The sequence below is a fragment of the Thamnophis sirtalis genome, unplaced genomic scaffold (assembly GCF_051295495.1).
Source record: "Thamnophis sirtalis isolate CommonGarterSnake01/CBP01778 unplaced genomic scaffold, rThaSir2_p1.2 scaffold_9, whole genome shotgun sequence".
NCBI lineage: Eukaryota > Metazoa > Chordata > Lepidosauria > Squamata > Natricidae > Thamnophis > Thamnophis sirtalis.
The window spans coordinates 74,430,963-74,450,318 of NW_028261389.1; the positions used below are offsets into that span (position 1 = coordinate 74,430,963).

The 19,356-nt window shown below is 45.5% G+C and overlaps 1 protein-coding gene across 1 annotated transcript in view; it reads left to right on the forward strand.

The window, feature by feature from the left end:
- Positions 1 to 19,356, forward strand: part of DYRK4 (dual specificity tyrosine phosphorylation regulated kinase 4) — a 37,640-nt gene that overhangs the window by 14,555 nt on the left and 3,729 nt on the right. Inside the window, exons 8-16 of the mRNA XM_087722270.1 lie at positions 48 to 171; positions 1,640 to 1,803; positions 4,916 to 5,052; positions 6,523 to 6,663; positions 7,970 to 8,108; positions 8,628 to 8,715; positions 11,057 to 11,229; positions 15,517 to 15,577; positions 17,745 to 17,874. Of these exons, the coding sequence (XP_087578396.1) occupies positions 48 to 171; positions 1,640 to 1,803; positions 4,916 to 5,052; positions 6,523 to 6,663; positions 7,970 to 8,108; positions 8,628 to 8,715; positions 11,057 to 11,229; positions 15,517 to 15,577; positions 17,745 to 17,874 (1,157 nt within the window). The remainder of the gene's footprint in view (positions 1 to 47; positions 172 to 1,639; positions 1,804 to 4,915; positions 5,053 to 6,522; positions 6,664 to 7,969; positions 8,109 to 8,627; positions 8,716 to 11,056; positions 11,230 to 15,516; positions 15,578 to 17,744; positions 17,875 to 19,356) is intronic.

Consider the following 19,356-nt stretch of genomic DNA (forward strand, 5'->3'; position numbering starts at 1 on the left):
AAGTGGCTTTAAGAGGAAAAAGAAACAAAGCTCTTGCAACTTTGCAGGATAACCGATCTCAAGTCCAGCCGTTTCCTACCACCGTCTCTGAAATCATCCCCAGAGGGCTGAGCAGTAAATCTGGAGACATCGAGAAGACTCACAACCTCAAGTTCCCACTAACTTCAGCAGGTACAAGTCCTAGGATAAATGCTAAAGGAAAAACAGCAGATAAACCATCCAATTTCTGCACAGACCTTTCCCTCCAAACGGGATGATTATAATGTCATGGAAAACCAAGAAAATATCATTTAAAAGCAACTGGCTGAAGAGGGGGAATCGTATCTCCTTTCCTAAAAGTTGAAGGTTGCCTTCAGTCCTACAGAACCAGCTTTCAAGTTTCTTTAGGGCGTAAAAATACAGATCTTAATGTTTAGAAAACTAAGCTGCGAAACAGAACTTTTGATAAGCAGGGTATTTAGGATTTTGAAGGCTGGGATTATTTTGAGGATGGACGGGAGTTTCAACAGAGTTGAACGGGATATTAGAAGTCTTCTACCATGTTTCCCAAAAATAAGACAGGGTCTTAATTTCTTTTGACCCCTGAAATAAGTACTTGGCCTTATTTTCCGGGAGGTCTTATTTTTTTTAAGGTGCAGGAGGTGGTGAGCATGGTCACCTCACGGCTGCTTCTATCTTGCAATATTTTCAGGGAGGTCTTATTTTGGGGGAAGGGCTTATTTCAGCACATGCACTCAAAAGCCTGATTGGGCTTATTATCCAGGGAGGTCTTATTTTTGGGGAAACATGGTAGTCCAACCCCCTGCTCAAGGAGGAAACCCTACACCAGTTCAGAAACTGTGGTGATAAGTTTGAGGGCAGAGGGATGGGAAACAACAATGTACATGTTAATATATCGATTTAGATAAACTATGTGTCAGCGTTCCAAGTATCATGCAGAATTAATAGCAATAGCAATAGCAGTTAGACTTATATACCGCTTCATAGGGCTTTCAGCCCTCTCTAAGCGGTTTACAGAGTCAGCATATTGCCCCCAACAACAATCCGGGTCCTCATTTTACCCACCTCAGAAGGATGGAAGGCTGAGTCAACCCTGAGCAGATGAGATTTGAACAGCCGAACTGCAGAACTGCAGTCAGCTGAAGTAGCCCACAGTGCTGCATTTAACCACTGCGCCACCTCAGCTCTAAATTAAATCAGAGTCCAAGGCAAAACGATCCTTAAAGTTCCAATTTAATAAGTCAGACATCTTAGCACATCTGTGGAATCCCAATTCTGGAAGTTACCTAGGATTCCCACCCAGTTTAAAGTTCATGATCTTGTCCCCACACCCACAAATCCCTCACATGGTCCAATCTTCTTCTTCCACGCTGGCATCACCACCCAGCTGGTTCTGGTCAGGTGCAGAGGTGCGGAGACAAAAGATGACCTTGGGCTTCTAGAAAAGAATGACAACAACACATTCCACAATTCTACTCCTTTCTGTTCCCCCCTCCCAACTACTACACTAATGAAACAGCCTAATGGAATAAGAGAGAGTGTGGCAGGCCAAAGATCCTAAAAGGGATATAACTGCAGGCCTGACACTATGATATCTTCAGGTTCTTTTAACACCCCTTTGGCTTCCTTCCCAAAACAGAAGCCTTGAAACATTTTAAAAACCAACTAACCCTGTACGAACAACGAGAAATCAAGGACTATAAAGAGCTGTGGTTTCTTGGCCTGGGCGCAAAGAAGATTGAGGGCTACATTGATGGAGAGAACAGCAGCACCTATGATGATGACCATGGTTCCTACAAAAAGGTAAGAAGAGGCTGACGTGGTGGTAGAACTTGGCATCCAGATCATGGCAAAACACCCACAGGGCCAAAGGCCCAAACTCACTAAACCACAGCTACGTCTCTGAGAGTGAGGGAGGGAGGGAGGGAGCAGCACACTGAGTCTAAACAAGAAAAAAGCTTGTGGTGACATGATAGCTGTCTTCCAATACAGTGGTACCTCTGTTGGAAATGTCACCAATTGCGAGGAACATATACTATAAGTTGGCTGTGCAGATGTGGAGACTCTAGAAAGAGTGCAGAGAAGAGCAACAAAGATGATTAGGGGGCTGGAGGCTAAAACACATGAAGAACGGTTGCAGGAACTGGGTATGTCTAGTTTAATGAAAAGAAGGACTAGGGGAGACAAGAGCCAAGGTGGCGCAGTGGTTAAATGCAGCACTGCAGGCTACTGCTAGATCAGCAGGTCAGCGGTTCAAATCTCACCGGCTCAGGGTTGACTCAGCCTTCCATCCTTCCGAGGTGGGTAAAATGAGGACCCAGATTGTTGGGGGCAATATGCTGACTCTCTGTAAACCGCTTAGAGAGGCCTGAAAGGCCTATGAAGCGGTATATAAGTCTACTGCTATTGCTATTGCTATTGCTATGATAGCAGTGTTCCAATATCTCAGGGGTTGCCACAAAGAAGAGGGAGTCAAACTATTCTACAGGGCACCTGAGTGTAGAACAAGAAGCAATGGGTGGAAACTAATCAAGGAGAGAAGCAACTTAGAACTAAGGAGAAATTTCCTGACAGTGAGAACAATTAATCAGTGGAACAGAAGTTGCCTCCAGAAGTTGTGAATGCCCCAACACTGGAAGTCTTTAAGAAAATGTTGGATAGCCATTTGTATGAAGTGGTGTAGGGTTTCCTGCCTAGGCAGGGGATTGGACTAGAAGACCTCCAAGGTCCTTTCCAACTCTGCTATTGTATTGTATCGTATTGCAGGGACACCAAAACCCTATTGGGTTAAAATACAAACATGGTTAAATAAAATGATACATCAACCCATAGAGTTTAAGCCAGAGGTATTTTTATTGGGTATTCTACCAGAGAAATATAGTAAAGAAGATTCATATTTGATTGTACAAATAATTAACAGCAGCTAGAATTGTATTTGCACAAAATTGGAAAGCAGACAAAATCCCATTGGAATGGGAGGTAATAAAGAAGATATTAGACTGTGCAGAAATGAATAGGTTGACATTGAGAATGAAGGACAAAGAGGAATCAGTGTACTACAGGACCTGGGGGTGATTTTATGAGTGGCTTGAAAAAAGATATAAATAGAAAGAAAAAGGAACAAAACATGAAATAAATATCTCAGACGACACATGATTAAAATACGGGGAGGGGAAATAAGAAAATATCAAAATGTAAATATACAGGCGGAAAAATGATAGGAATTGACAAATGTTAAATAGCAATTATAAGAATGTATATCTAAGAATGAATTTGAAAGGAAAAATAAAAAAACTTTTTTTAAAAAAAAAACATTGGTTGACTCCCGAAAGCATGATGAGCATCAAAAAAGATGAACATCAAACAAATTTATCCAACTGGAATAATGTAGTGAGTCACAAGCAGCCGACACCGACAATCTACCTTGTGCGTTGAATACCGAACAAGCAATGCATGTTTGCATCAAAATGGGTTGGTCCAACTTCTATGAGTTTCAGAACAGCAAGGTATCATTCCATTTGAGGGGCTATCAACGTATTCTCCAAAGCATCTATGGGCAGGATAAGAACTAACAGGTGGAAGATCATTGAAGGCAGCTCCAACCTAGAACTAAGGAGAAACTTCCTAACAGTGAGAACAATTAACCAACAGAATGGCTTGCCTCTAGAAGTTGAGGGTGCTCCATCACTGGGACTAGGGGGAAAATGCTTTTAAAAAGTTTTAAAAGGTTCCGATGATCGCACAGCTGATTGTTGGAACATTAAAGCATTTTTTACTACTGGTACTGGTTCAGGCGAATAGATAGTAAACAAAGCTTTAAAAAAGGTTTTTAAAAAAGTTCTGACGATCACGTGACGTAGCTGATCGTCACAGCTGATCGTCGGAACCTTTTTTTTAAACTTTTTTTGAAAATACTGGTTTGGGTGAATAAGTAGTAAAAAATACTTTTAAATCATCGGAACCTTTTTAAAAAACTTTTTAAAGCATTTTTACTACCTATTCGCCCAAACCAGTAGTAAAAAAATGCTTTAAATTTTTTTTAAATGTTCCAACAATCAGCTGTGACAATCAACTGTTCTGTGTGATCATCAGAACCTTTTAAAACTTTTTAAAACCATATTTTTACTACTGGTTTGGGCGAATAGGTAGTAAAAAATGCTTTAAAAGATAAAAAAAGGTTCTGACATTTAGTTGTGACAATCAGCTGCAACAATCAGCTGTGACACGCAATCGTTGGAACCTTTAAAAAAAACTTTTTAAAGCATTTTTACTACCTATTCGCCCGAACCAGTAGTAATTTTTTTTAAATGTTCTGACAATCAGCTGTGACAATCAGCTGTTCTGCATGATCATCGGAACCTTTTAAAACTTTTTTAAAGCATATTTTTACTACTGGTTCGGGCGAATAGGTAGTAAAAATGCTTTAAAAGGTTAAAAACAGTTCCAACGATCAGCTGTGACAAACAACTGTGACGCACGATCGTCGGAACCTTTTTAGAAAACTTTTTAAAGCACTTTTCTTACTATCAGTTCGGGTGAATAGGTAGTAAAAAATGGTTTAAAAAGTTTTTAAAAATTCCAACAATCAGCTGTGCAACAATCAGCTGCGCTGTGCGATTAGTATTCGCTAAAAAGCAGGAAATCCTGCTTTCTAGCAAATCTAAATCATGCAGCACAGCTGTTCCCCCCTCCTGCTGTTCTACTTACCTTTGCAGACTCAGGAAAGGCTTCTTAAGCGCCTGCAGTGCGCATGTGCGTGAAGCAAACCAGTGGCAAGCTTCAGAGGATTTGACCCCTGTCTGAGACCTAGAATGACAATGAATTTTTGCTTTTTTGCTTGTTTTGTGAATGTAGCATGAGACGTAGTGGAAGCACATGCTATGTTTACTTTGTACGCTGTTGTCACTCTGTGTAGGTACTAAGCGATCATATTGCATATAGATACGAAATCCTGGCTATAATTGGCAAAGGATCCTTTGGCCATGTTGTGAAGTGTTTGGACCACAAGACCGGTGAAAAAGTAGCAGTGAAAATAATAAGGAACAAAAAGAGGTAGGAACATCTGAATTCTTTTCGTTTTGGTTTACAGTTTGTCAGAATTTGTTGCAGCAATCACATCCAGAAAGCACACACGGGTAACTGACTCAGCAGGATTCATTAACTCCTCTTTATATATAATATAACACATGAAGAAAATATACAACAGCCAAAGAGAGGTTTTTCCAATGCGGTAGTAAATACAAGCAAAACACAAGCAGAGGAGAGAACAGTTTCAGTTCAGAGCAGCAGACTAGTTTAGACTCAGAGCTACAGAGCTAAGCCACACCCAAGCTCCTTGCTGTCTGAATAAGCCCCCATTGGCTGACCTTGCTTCCACGTCTCTTCCAGTCTGAACTCTAATGCACTTTTTATTTATTAACAAAAATCAAGTACCGGAAACTAGTTGAATAGAGGATTGATTCCTAATTTGTTTTCGTTTAATTACGATTGATTATTTTTGGTGTGAGCTTTAATTTATAACCAGAAGATTAAAAAAAATTGGCAGCAAACAAACCAAGAAACTTCCTAACCATGAGGACAATTAACCAGTGGAACAACTTGCCACCAGAAGTTGTGGGTGCTTCATCTGGAAGTTTTTAAGAAGAGATTGGATCGTCACCTGTCTGAAATGGTATAGGGCATGGGTGTCAAATTCACAGTGTCATGTTGCCATCACGTGACGTTTTGCAACTTTTCCCCTTTCACAAAGCTGGGGGGAGGCGTGTCCTGCATATGGCGCATATGGCCCGCAGGCCACCAGTTTAATACCGATTAGGTATAGGGTTGGACTGGAAGACCTCCAAGGTCCCGTCCAGCTCTGTTCTGACCGATCGATTGAATCGTGCAGTTGTTAATTCCAGCTTTCCCAATTGAATTTCCTTGTTGGAAGATCGCTGGGAGAAGGTCACAAATGGTGATCACTTGAACCCAGGATCGTAATACAGGCCAGTTGTCCAATGCCCAAATTTTCAACATATGTCTATGGGGATGGTGCGACAGTTGTTAAGTAGGAGAATCAGCTGTAGTGGTGGGTTCCGGGCGGTATGGCCCGGTACGGGCATACTGTTGGTAGCTGGGAGCAGCGGCCACCGTACCGGAACGGTGGCTCATTTGGCCCGCCCGCCCACCTGCCTGCCCACGTTCCTTACCGCTTTTTGATGCAAATGGGCCAATTGCGCATGCGCGCACACTGTGTGGCACCTGCTCAACCTCCGCTGAGCAGCTGAGTGTCGCCGGGCGGTGGCGTGCACATCCATACGCAGCACGCATGCCCGATGAGGACGCCCGGCCCCATTGCAGCATTCCGGTCGCAATGGGATCCGGAACCCACTACTGATCAGCTGTAAGTCCTTTTTTCCCCCCAGTGCCGTTGTAATTTCAAACATCACTAAATGAACGGTCGTAAGTCAAGGGCAACCTGTACGTTAAACTAGATTACGAGATCGAAATGACATTTGGTGTCATTTTCCCCTTTCTATCCAGATTCCACAGTCAGGCTTTGGTTGAAGTTGGCATCTTAAATTCGCTACGGCAAAAGGACCAAGATAATACATATAACGTCGTCCACATGAAAGAGTATTTTTGCTTCCGTAATCATTTCTGCATCTCCTTTGAATTATTAGGGTAAGGCACTGCTCTGCGCCTCCAGTTAACACTTTATGCAGTGGTTAAATGTGAATTTGCTGGATCTTATTTTCGCAATCTTAGCCGTCCTTAATCTTAACAGCTAGGTCGGACTGCATCGGCAGCGACACATGAGACGGCTTCGGTTTCAGCCTCCATGTGGGCCCTGGACTTACCTGACATCCAAAATGAGCCATGTGGAGACTCCTGGGAGGGGAGAGACGGGGTGGGTGGGGTGCAGTGGTGGGTTTCAAAAATTGTTTGAACCTACTCTGTGGGTGTGGCCTCCTTTGTGGGAGTGGCTTGCCGCCCATGTGACCAGATGGGAGTGGCTTGCCGCCCATGTGACCAGATATGAAGATGCCGACGACACTTGTCAGAACCACCTTAAATTACCTCACACACAGCACTGGCATGCATAAGAATATGAGGTAAACTTGTTTTTTAAAAGGTTTGCATTAAAACAACTTCAACACACACAATGTTCTGATTGCACCACAAACACAGTAGTCATCCTTACCTTTCACAGAGGCACTGAGTTTTATAAATATGAGCATGATAGTGTAGAATAATCATATCCAAGGACCAGTGATGGGTTTCAAAAAATTTTGGAACCTCTTCTATAGGTATGGCCTGTTTTCCGGGTCCACTGGTGGAACCTCTTCTAACCGGTTCGGTAGATTTGACGAACCGGTTCTACCGAATAGGTGCGAACTGGTAGGAACCCACCTCTGGTGGGGTGAGCCCATCCTTGCAACTACCGGTTCAGCGAACCAGATTAAAATTAACATCTGGTTCACCCAAACCAGTCCAAATCGGCTGAATCTCACCCCTGACCATAACCCTGATTCTATAGGCCAAAGGGGAAATGCAAATGTTATCTGAGCTAATCTTGTCAGCTTTGGCTCCTTGCCTGTTGGGTACTTATCTGGAGTTTCTGGTTGCCCTTTGCTTATGAAATAGAGTGGCCCAGTCTTTCTGAATGGATACGAAATCTCCATTCCTAAAGACTTCATGCTTTCTACTTGAGGCTGTTTTCCTATAGCGGGAAGATTGAGGATGCTTTCCACCTTTAAGATGTCTCTCCTCTTTGTCTTCAGGGGAAATATTCTATTCTGCCCCTTTTGTAATGTTAAGAATAAAGAATATTTTATTCTGGGGCGGGGAGGGACTCCCTGCGATATCCTGACTGGTCTCAGAGACTTTGAACTGAATCACAGCTTTAAAATTTCAAATAATTGAATGTTGGCTGTTTCTGTGTAGCGGTCTCCCCATGTTGGTAAAAATGCCATTTCTCATCCCACAGTTTAAATTTATATGAATTAATCAAGAAAAATAATTTCCAAGGTTTTACTTTGGGATTGATTCGCCGTTTCACCCACTGCATCTTAAGATGTTTGCAACTCTTATACACGGAAAAAATTATCCACTGTGATCTGAAGCCTGTAAGTACCATCTTGTCAGTACCGGTGACGTTTTCAATAATTGTATGATGTTTGGGAATTTAAAACATTTTGGTGTTAAGGAAGCGCTTTTCAGAACAGATTTGTCAGAGTGCCTGGCACTCTGACAAATTGGCCATCAACAGACCCATAGACATAAACAACAGCTACCTACTGTGCAAAAGAGACAATCAACAAGCACAAAAGGGAACAAAAAGATCATACCACTTCCCAACTAGCAATCAACATCCAGATGAGAGTAAATTAATACCAAGATTAATATCAACCAAGAAGGGGCTGGGGGAATACAGTACCCAGAGATAAGACTATGAGATAGGAAGCCCCATGTCGCAAACTGTCATACAGATCCTCTCTCCAGTTATTATTTGGTGAGCTGAATAAGGGGGGGGCGGGAAATGAAGATGTCAACAGTTTGTTAACCTGGTAGATGAAATGTACTGATATTTTCTCCCTTGGTCTTATTCTTTTTTATATATATATATATTTTAAAAAATTCTTTAGGAAAACATATTAATGAGCCAATCTTCAGCTGGACAAATTTCATTCAAAGTTATTGATTTTGGATCGAGCTGCTACGAACATCAAAGAGGTTTGCGGAGTCAAGTAGATACAATTTTTTCTTTCTTTCTTGATTTTAATACCTTGAATTGATTTCTTAAAAAATTATTCTATAGATGTAAAGGCGATGTTGTCTCACTTAAAATGTTGACAGGGTAATCCTGTAACATTTCCTTCTCTGGATCCTTGTCTCGGAGCTCATATAAGGGAGTCTGCCCCCGAGCAGCTATTTTTCTCATGAATACAGGTAGTTCTGGACTTATGACCACGACGGTAAGTGAATACTACCCCGAGGAGGACGTTGTCCTTCTCAGGTTGTTTCCTGCAGGACAGGGATTCTGAAATTCACTTGGATACTGGTGGGATATTTGAAAGTTCTCTTCAGGTTCTTTCACCCAGAAAGGTGATGCAGGAGAAGAGCAGGCTGAGCTGAGAGGCAGAGTTAAGGGAGCCATCAGCTTAGAGTCGTTACGTTGCCGCAAACGTTCCATGCCCGATCGCTTCTGAATTCCCTTAACTCTTACCTAGAGCCAATTTAGTATTGAACTTCAGTTGACCAGGCTCTCGTTTTATCGGCTTGAGCAATCAATCCTCTGAACTGCAACTTGATGCATGTTCCCGATCCTTTGCACCTGCCATTAATTTAGTCAGTCGCAATTTCAGAAGATGTATCGCTCAAGCCTCTACACAAGAATCTAGTTAACTAAAAGTTCAGCACTAAACTGTTGCCAGATAGGGTCAATGAGGTGTTGGATTTCGACCGTTTGTGGCGACGTAGAAATTCTAACTTGATGACATGCTTAACTCCGCCCCAGCTCTGCCTTCTCTTCTCCGACAGATATGTTCATAGGATGGGGCTTAGATCAGAGTTCCCCCAACATTTTCAGCTTTGCGGACTTTGCGGACTAGCCGAGACGGGAGAGGGGGTGGTTCCGTGTGAGTGGCGAGTAAGTTCATGCAGCTTCATTTGTGTGAGCGGCGGGCGCGCACGCCTGCTCCTCATGCAAACAGAACATGTGTGCATGCGCTTGCATGCTTTTTGCACAAGTGGGGATGTGTGCATGTCCACATCTGCCACTTCTGCAGCCCGGGTTCTGAACAGCTCGAGACCCAGAGGTAGGTCACGACCCGGGGAGTTGGGGATCTCCTAGCCTAGATGTTGGGGTTCATAGGAAGGATCGGCTGTTTCTAACAAGGTTGGAAATGTTTTGTGATTTTGTGGGCTGTAAGCTGGCTGGCCCTTCCAGCAACCGAATCGGAGGAGGAGGCGTGGATCAGGGTCATCATCAAGGCAACCTGAGAGCTCTGATGGGGAAGAGGGAATGGAACTGGCAGTGAGAGAGAGAGAGAGAGAGAGAGAGAGAGAGAGAGAGAGAGAGAGAGAGAGAGAGAGAGAGAGAGAGAGAGAGAGAGAGAGAGAGAGAGAGAGAGAGAGAGAGAGAGAGAGAGAGAGAGAGAGAGAGAGAGAGAGAGAGAGAGAGAGAGAGAGAGAGAGAGAGAGAGAGAGAGAGAGAGAGAGAGAGAGAGAGAGAGAGAGAGAGAGAGAGAGAGAGAGAGAGGCAGAGCGTGGGCCATCTGTCAGCCCTCAGATGGAGAGTCAACAGCTCCCAGGTCTGGAGGTGGCTGATGAGGAAGAGGAGGAACAATTTTGTCCAGTGCCTGACGGGCGGATGCACAGAAGACAGAGGAGAGGAGAGCAGTGGAAATCTGTGGGCTGGTCCTTGGGACGGAAGAGACACCGCTGTTTGCGAAGCCCCACTCTAGCTCTGGGGATAAAAGTCAGGGGGCGGAGATGAATAGATGTGGCAGAGGAGAGGAGAGCAGTGGAAATCTATGGGCTGGTCCTTGAGATGGAAGAGCCACCGCTGCTAACAAAGCCCCACCTTAGCTCTGGGGATAAAAGTCAGGGGGCGGAGATGAATAGATATGGCAGACAACTATTCATCTTCCGGCCGGCCGGTTTTGTTAGTCTGCGGTGAGTGAGAAACTTTTTGCCGGGGCTGCCAAATCAATAAAGAAATTATTGATTTAAATATAGGCGGCTCGTCATGTTTGGGGAGCTGGATCAAAACTGGCAAGCATCCTCCAAAGTAAATAAGGAGGATTGGGAAGTAGTCAAGACAGAGATATGGACTCAGATGCAGGATGGGAGTGCAGGTTCGTGTTGCAGGAATCATCCATGGAAGCCGCTGCTTCAAAATAACAAGCAGGACATTCGATCTATTGGCACAAATAGTGACTTACTGCGTAAAAACTTTCTGCAGGCGGAGAAAATGCTGGGGAGGGGGGGAATCATTTGTGGCGGTGGCTGAGCTACCCTCTCTCACCATTTTTTCCTCCGATGTCCATTCTCCCTTTCTTGTTTGCTTTAGTGTACACTTATGTGCAAAGCCGGTTTTATCGTTCTCCAGAAGTTATCCTGGGCCATCCGTATACAACCTCAATCGATATGTGGAGCTTGGGTTGCATCATGGTCGAACTCTACACAGGGTACCCCCTTTTCCCGGGGGAAAATGAAGTGGAGCAGCTTGCCTGCATTATGGAGGTACCTTCTGTTACATCACTTAACGAGGTTGGTAAAATGAGGACCAAGAATGTTGGCGGGGGGGGCAGTGTGCCGACTCTGTAAATCACTTAAAGCAGGGGTCAGCAAACTGCGGCTCTGGAGCCACATGTGGCTCTTTCCTCCCTCTGCTGCGGCTCCGTCACTGGTTGACACTACAACTTTGAGAAGAGCTTCCAGGTGGGGGGGGGAAGAGAAGCACAGTGTGCCATGAGAAGACTCTATGGCAAGGGGAGGGTTTCCCAGTTGTCTCCACAATTGATAAGGCTTTCGGTTATGACAGGTGGAGGAAAAAGTACGGCACACTAGGAGGAGACTCTATGGTGGGGGAACAGAACTTCCGGTCAGCTCCAGAATTAAACAGGGGGCTTCTGGTTAGGACCTTTGTGGCTCCCGATGTTTTCTTTTCTGTGGGAAACGGGTCCAAATGGTTCTTGGAATATTTAAGTTTGCGGACCCCTGACTTAGAGGACTACAAAGCACTATGAAGCAATATATAAAACTAAGTGCTATTACGATGTAAGTCGTGCTTAGACAGGCTGACTCTGCCCACTGCCAGCAGTTCGACTCTGACCGGCTCAAGGTTCATTCGGCCTTCTATCCTTCCAAGGTCAGTAAAATGAGGACCCGCATTGTTGGGGGCAAGATGCCGGATCTATAAACCTCTTAGACAGGGCTGTAACTTAACTACCGCAGGGATTCACTTAACAACTGTGGCAAGAAAGGTCGTAAAATGGGGCAAAACTCCCTTAACAAATGTCCCACTTAGCAGCATAAATTTTGAGGTCAATTCTGGTCGTAAGTCGAGGACCACCTGTAATTCTCCAGATTGGACAAAAGCTGAAAGATTTAGTACAAAGCCCTTAAATAGTTGGTTGAGCTTTTGTCTTTACCACCGCGCTTAAGACAGCGGTGGTAAGACCCCTCCTGAAGAAGCCGTCTCTGGATCCAGCTGTTCTTAATAACTATCGTCCAGTCTCCAACCTCCCCTTTGTAGGGAAGGTTGTTGAGAAGGTGGTGGCTCTCCAGCTTCAGCGTACCTTGGAGGAAGCTAACTATCTTGACCCCTTCCAGTCTGGCTTCAGACCCGGTTACAGCACAGAAACCGCTTTGGTCGCATTGACTGATGATCTCTGGAGAGCTAGGGATGGAGGCCATGCTTCCATCCTAGTTCTCCTGGACCTCTCAGCGGCTTTCGATACCATCGACCATGGTATCCTTCTGCGACGACTGCGGGAGATAGGGGTGGGCGGCACTGTCTTGCAGTGGTTCTCCTCCTATCTCTCGGACAGGTCGCAGTCGGTGTTAGTGGGGGGGCAGAGATCGTCCCTGAGGCCCCTAACTTATGGGGTGCCGCAGGGGTCGGTCCTATCCCCCCTACTATTTAACATTTACATGAAACCGCTGGGCGAGATCATCCGAAGGCACGGGATAAAATATCACCAATATGCGGACGATACACAGTTGTATCTGTCCGCCCCGTGCCAACTCAATGAAGCAGTGGACGTGATGAACCGGGGACTGGAAGCCGTTAAAGACTGGATGAGAGCAAACAAGCTGATACTCAACCCAGACAAGACCGAGTGGCTGTTGTGTTTCCCTCCCAAAAATTTGACCACCATACCATCACTCAGGCTGGGGGGACAAAATTTAAACCCCTCAGAAAGGGCCCGCAACTTGGGAGTCCTCCTGGATTCACAGCTAACTTTTGACCACCATCTCTCAGCTGTGACCAGGGGGGCATTTGCCCAGGTTCGCCTGGTGCGCCAGTTGCGACCCTACCTGAATCGGGAGGCCCTCACAACAGTCACTCGAGCCCTTGTGATCTCTAGGCTGGAATACTGTAATGTGCTCTACATGGGGCTGCACTTGAAGAGCATCCGAAGACTTCATCTAGTCCAGAATGCGGCCGCGCGAGTGATCGTGGGCGCACCACGGTTCGCCCACATAACACCGATCCTCCGTGAGCTGCACTGGCTACCTGTTGGTCTCCGGGTGCACTTCAAGGTCCTACTCACCACCTATAAAGCGCTCCATGGTAGTGGATCTGGCTATTTGAGAGACCGCCTTCTGCCAATTACCTCCCTGCGTCCCATCAGATCGCATAGAGTTGGCCTCCTCCGTATTCCATCCGCCAGTCAGTGCCGACTGGCGACTACTCGGAGGAGAGCCTTCTCTGTTGCGGCTCCGACACTATGGAACAATCTCCCCGTGGAGATTCGTACCCTCACCACCGTCCAGGCCTTCCACACAGCCCTCAAGAACTGGCTAACCCGTCAGGCCTGGGGATAATCTTATTTCGCCCCTCCCGAATGCTGAGTGAATGTTGAGTTTTATTGTCTAATTTACTTTGTGCACATTTCTTTTTTCGTATTGTCCTACACTCCCCTTCCTTTTTGATTGTAAGCCGCCCTGAGTCCCCTCAGGGAAAAGGGCGGCCTATAAATAAATAAATCTACAATCTACAATCTTTAATTCCCTTTTGGTTTCTAAACCAATTTCTAAACATTTGGTTAATGTCTCTGTATCCTCCTACATTGAGATTTCTGTCTGAAATCTTCTCTTGTATACATTCCTGAGCTTCCCATAGTTAAGATACCTCTCCAGTAACGGGGAAGCCAAACATAACTTTTAGGAGACCCTGATGTGGATGGAGTTTGAATTGCTATAGAACCGTGATGGCGAACTATGGCACGCGTGGCATGCTTAGCCCTCTCTGCAGACCTGTGAGCCGTTGCCCAGGTCAGCTCCACTGCACATGCGTGCATGCCCCCTGCCGGCCAACTGATTTTTGGGGTCTCTTCTGTGGATGTAGGAGACGTGCACGCATAGGTGAGGTAGTGTGGGGGGGTCGCATGACCATGCATGGGGGGGGGCGCACACACATGCGGAGGGATGCGGTACGCCCCCCGTGCCCCATTTTTGGTCCCAGACGCTTCAGGGAGGCCTGCTTGGCCCAAAATGGGGCGCGCAGGGGTCATGCACATACGCAGTGGGTCATGGGGGGTATCACACACATACGTGGGGTGCTGGGGAATGGGGGGGTTGTGCACACATGCGCAGGGCACGGGGTGCATTGCATTGTGGGTGTGGGCAAGTGACAGCCCGGGCGCAATTTCAGCACGTGAGGACAAAGAGATTAGCCATCAGTGCTATAGAATGAGGTCGAAGGTAAGACTAAGGTAGCATTTTTTGGCTTTCCTATCCTCGTTTGGGATGATGTATCTCCATCAAGCCTCCGTCATCTTTTGAAGAATGGGAGGGAGAAACCATTAGCTCTTTCCACAGCCAGGGCTGGAAGCTTCCGGAACAATTTTCTGCTCTGAACTGGGGGCTCAGGAACCTTTGCCCAAAGGCCCTGAGAGAACTGGAGCCACAAAGGCAGTAACACCATGTGTGTGTAGCGCGGGTGGTATTCACTTACCTTCCCTACCGGTTCGCAAATGTGAGCGGGTGTGTGCTTTGTCCGCGCATGTGCTTTGGCTGCAAAAAGTGCCTAAGTGGGATGCCACAGATCCTGAGCTGGTGGACAGGGTTACCGATGTTTTCCGCTACCGGTTGGGGCGAACCGGTCCAAAGTGGCAGAATACCAACTCTGGTGTGTAGGAGATGAGCAGGCTGAGCCTGTGGGTGGGGGTCAAATGCGTCAGCAGTTTGGAATCGTTGCATTCCCACAAGGGGACCGAAGTCCAACTGCCCATGAATTCCATTGACTTTTACCCAGTGCTAATTTAGCTTTGCCCATTAATAGAAGCAGATGCTTGTAGGAAGGTAGCATGGAATAAATCCGAAGGGCTTTGAATTAAACTCCTGTTCCCGGTTACTTGCGCCTGACCGGTTTTCTTGTACATCTTCCGGTGCTGTTCTCCTCGACCACGTAGTTTTGCCTGGATTTATAGTAGGGCAATATATCCCTTGTCATAATCTAGCACAGAGTTTAAGAGAGCAGCCTTAAATCCAGAGACTCACTCTGAGCCAAGTTGTGAAACTGTCACTCAATCCACTGCTCAGCTTTGGACTTCAACTAAATTAACTATTGATTGGTTTACAGAAAAACTGTAAACTTTCTTTTTTTCCCTCTCCCCTTCTCTCTCTCTCTCTCTCTCCCTCTCTCTCTCTCTCTCTCCATCTCCCCCATCTCCATCTCTCTCTCTCTCTCTCTCTCTCTCTCTCTCTCTCTCTCTCTCTCCATCTCCCCCCATCTCCATCTCTCTCTCTCTCTCTCTCTCTCTCTCTCTCTCTCTCTCTGTTTTTTCTTTCATTTTAAAGCTCTTAGGACTTCCACCATCTGACTTCATTCAAACTGCATCAAGAAAAAGAACATTCTTTGGTAAGCATTGATCATTACTGAGCAATTCACTTGAGCGGCTGTAATTATGATGGAAAAGTCTGTATGGTGAGGACTGATTTATGCAGAATGTGGCTCTGATTGAAGCATTTATGCGCCTAATATTTCATAGGAGGATGAAATACCTCCCTTCACCACCACTTCATCACGGAAAAAGCCATGGTGATGGTTCACTGACAAAACCGCGAAGCCCTTATCCGCGCCGACATAAGCGCAGAGGGCAAATCCGTGCCGTCCAAAGCGCTAAGGAAAAAGGCGACCCTAGCGCTACGACATAACCGCGGAGGGCAAATCCGCGCCTTCTGAAGCACTCAGCACCCTAACCCTAACCCTAACACTAACCCTAAACCTAAACCTAAACCTAAACCTAAACCTAAACCTAACCCTAACCCTAACCCTAACCCTAAACCAAACCCCTAAACCTAATCCTAACCCTTACCTTAATTTAAACCGGATTTCTGCCGCCATGCTGTTTTAAAGAGCCCTTCTGTCGCCGTGCTGTTGTTGCCGTGGTGATGACGTCGCGGTGATGACGTCGCGGCTATTTTGACGAGCGCGGTTTTGTCGGGCCACGGTGGTGATGCAGTGGTTGGAATACAATATTGCAGACTAGCTCTGCCCACAGCCACGAGTTTGATCATGACCAGTTCAAGGTTGACTCAACCTTCTGTCCTTCTGAGGTTGGTCAAATTAAAGTAGAATAGACGTGGCAAAAGGAACAGTTAGAAGCTTGCTTAAAGGGACAGGAAAATGTCATCAGCCTTCAACTACAAAATGTTCCAGTAAATGTCCCTATGTCAAAAGTCCAACCGACCGACAGGTCGGTTAAAGTTCACATAAAGACACGTAGTCAGTACCTATGGCCCAAGACAAAAGGAGAAGTAAGACCCCATCTACTTATAAGGCTTTCCCCCCCAAAATGAGCTAAGTATTTGCGTGTTGCGATGCTTTTGAGAATGTATAAGAATGTGTGCTTCGATAATGAAGGTTGTTCAAAACTTGCAATGCTAGCCACGGGCTAGCTTTCTGAACCTGGCTGCCAAATAAACTTCTCATGTATCCTGAGAAGTCTAAAGCCTGTCATTTTCTGCAACAATTCGAGACCCCAGATTGTTGGTGGCAATAGGCTGACTCTGTAAATCGCTTAGCAGTGTGAAGCCGTATATAAGTCTTAAGGGCTGGTGCTATAAATATATGATATATAAAATATATAAATTATAAGAGCCCTGGTTGCATAGTGGTTAGAATGCAGTATTGCAGGCTAACTCTGCCTACAGCCATGAGTTCGATCCTGACCGGCTCAAGGTTGAATCAGCCTTCCGTCCTTCGGAGGTCGGTCATATGAGGCCCCAGATTGTTGGGGGCAATAGGCTGACTCTTTAAATCGCTAAGCATTGTGAAGCAGTATATAAGTCTTAAGGGTTGGTGCAATAAATATAAGATAAGATATATAAATTATATAAATTATCAGAGCCGTGGTTGAACAGTGGTTAGAATGCAGTATTGCAGGCTAACTCTGCCCACTGCCAGGCGTTCGAGCCGGATTGTGCTGACTGTTGCCTCAGCCTTTGTGAGGTAAAATGAAGACTCAAATAGTTGGGGGCAATTAGCTGACTCTGTAAATCGCTTGTAAAGCACTGTGAAGCGGTATATAAGTCTTAAGTGCTGGTGCTATTTTACACAAATGTGCTATCTTGTTCACGTATCACTGTCAACAAAGTGAAGTACAACAGAGGCACTGAACAACGCTGTTTGAGCTGGCACCAGCCAAAAATCCCTGCTTTGGACCCAAGGCAGAAAAATTTGGGTGGATGCTGCCATGAGAGATATTGTGTTAATAGGGGGGGGATCTGAAGCCCCTTTTGAATGTAGCATGCGCTGTGTAAAAATTGGTACCCACCCCAATGCCTACAGCAAATTAATTTTGCAATTAAGAATTCCTACTTGGCTGCCTGGCCATTAAAATGAAACTTCTAGCAATTTCAGACAAACAAATAATATTCAAGACTGCGACATTTGCTCTCTTGGAATCGGTGGATTTTCTTCTTTGTTGACTGACAGTTTGTGCGAACGTCCCTCAGTTTCACAATCTCAGCCAAACATGGAAACGTACCCACCGTTGTAATATCGGTTTTCCTCTTTTTTTTAGATTCCAACGGGGCTCCGAAAAGCATCACAAACACTCGAGGGAAAATAAGGAACCCAAATTCCAAAGATTTAAGCATTGTCTTGAAAACGCAACATGGCTCCTTTCTGGATTTTCTCAAGAAGTGCCTCGTGTGAGACTTAAAAAAAAAAAAAAAGATTACTTTGCTAAATCCTGCTTTTATTTTCCTATGCTTTTAAAAAAGAAATACCGTATTTTTCAGAGTATAAGACACACCTACCTTTTGGGGGGAGAAAAAACAAGAAATAAAATCTGACTTTGCCTCCCAGGATCCATCCGATATTCATATGGCCCATTCACTGCGGCCCCGTTTTACGCCACCCATTTGCGGCCCTTCAGTGTGGTCCATTCACTGCCTACCATTTGCCGCAGCCTGTTTGGTGCCGCCCATTCGCCACCACCGATCCCCACTGCTGGAACTGGCTGAAAATGAGATACCCGGAGGCTAAAAACGGGGCGTGCGGCAGCAGAAAATGTGACGCGTGGTGGCTGAAAACGGACAAAGGGTGGGGGAGGCAGGGATGGATTCCTACCGGTTCAGATCAGTTCGGATCGGTTTGGCTGAAAAGGCAGTAACTTGGCCTGCCACACCCCCGAACTGGTTCTCTTGGTGGCACCTGTGGTGCCGCCATCTTGTTTTTGGCTTCTGCGCATGCGCAGAAGCATTTTTTAGTACTGTGCATTACGCTTGTAGTGCACAACAAGCATGCATGCACGCACAGCGCGTCCCTGAGTCAACCGGCAGTAGCAGCAGCCGACCCCTAGTGGGGGGTGGCCAGTGGGCAGGATTTTGGCAACATTCAGTGTATAAGACTCATCACAATTTTCACCCATTTTTAGGGGTGGGGGGAAGTCTGTCTTATACTCCGAAAAGTACGGGAACTGTGGAGAAACAGAGAATTGTAGAGAAGTTATTTTTGGATAGCTTAATTCCCCATGTGGTCAATTATCTCTGAAAATGTTTTTTTAGGAAAATTCTAAGAGACTGATTTTCACATTGCAATTGATGAGTGATTGGCAAGTGTATTAAATGGTCTTTCGTTCTTTGTTAATAAATCTTTCCTGCTTGTGGATTTTGAAGAATTTTCTTGGACTATGCCATGTTCTCACATGATCATGGGTGTTTGCAGTGACCACAATTATAACAAAATAAGCCAGGAGGTGTGGCTAGGACCTTGCTTAAAGCAAAGTGTATCCTTAGATATTTCCAAATGTTATGCAGGGGCTCTGCTGTTAAGATTAGCCATGTGTAAGCCGCCGCTGTCACTTCATTGTGAATCAAGCTCACAAAAGACTTGTAAAATGAGGAGATGAAAGCGAACTGGCTGAAACACACAAATGGCAAAAGTTTTTTTTATAAGTTCGAGACCCGAACACGCAGGACAGGATGAGCTCCCATCCTTGTTCCAAGGTAGCTGTTTGAAAGCATGGAAATGCGAGTAGATAAATAGGTACCACTTTGGTAGAAGGTAACAGCGTTCCGTGATGTCATGCTGGTCATATGACTGAGGGAATATCTTCGGTCAGTGCTGGCTCAATGCCCCCCTGCTAGAGTTGGCAACAACTAGTAGAATAAAGCCCGCTGTGAGTCTTT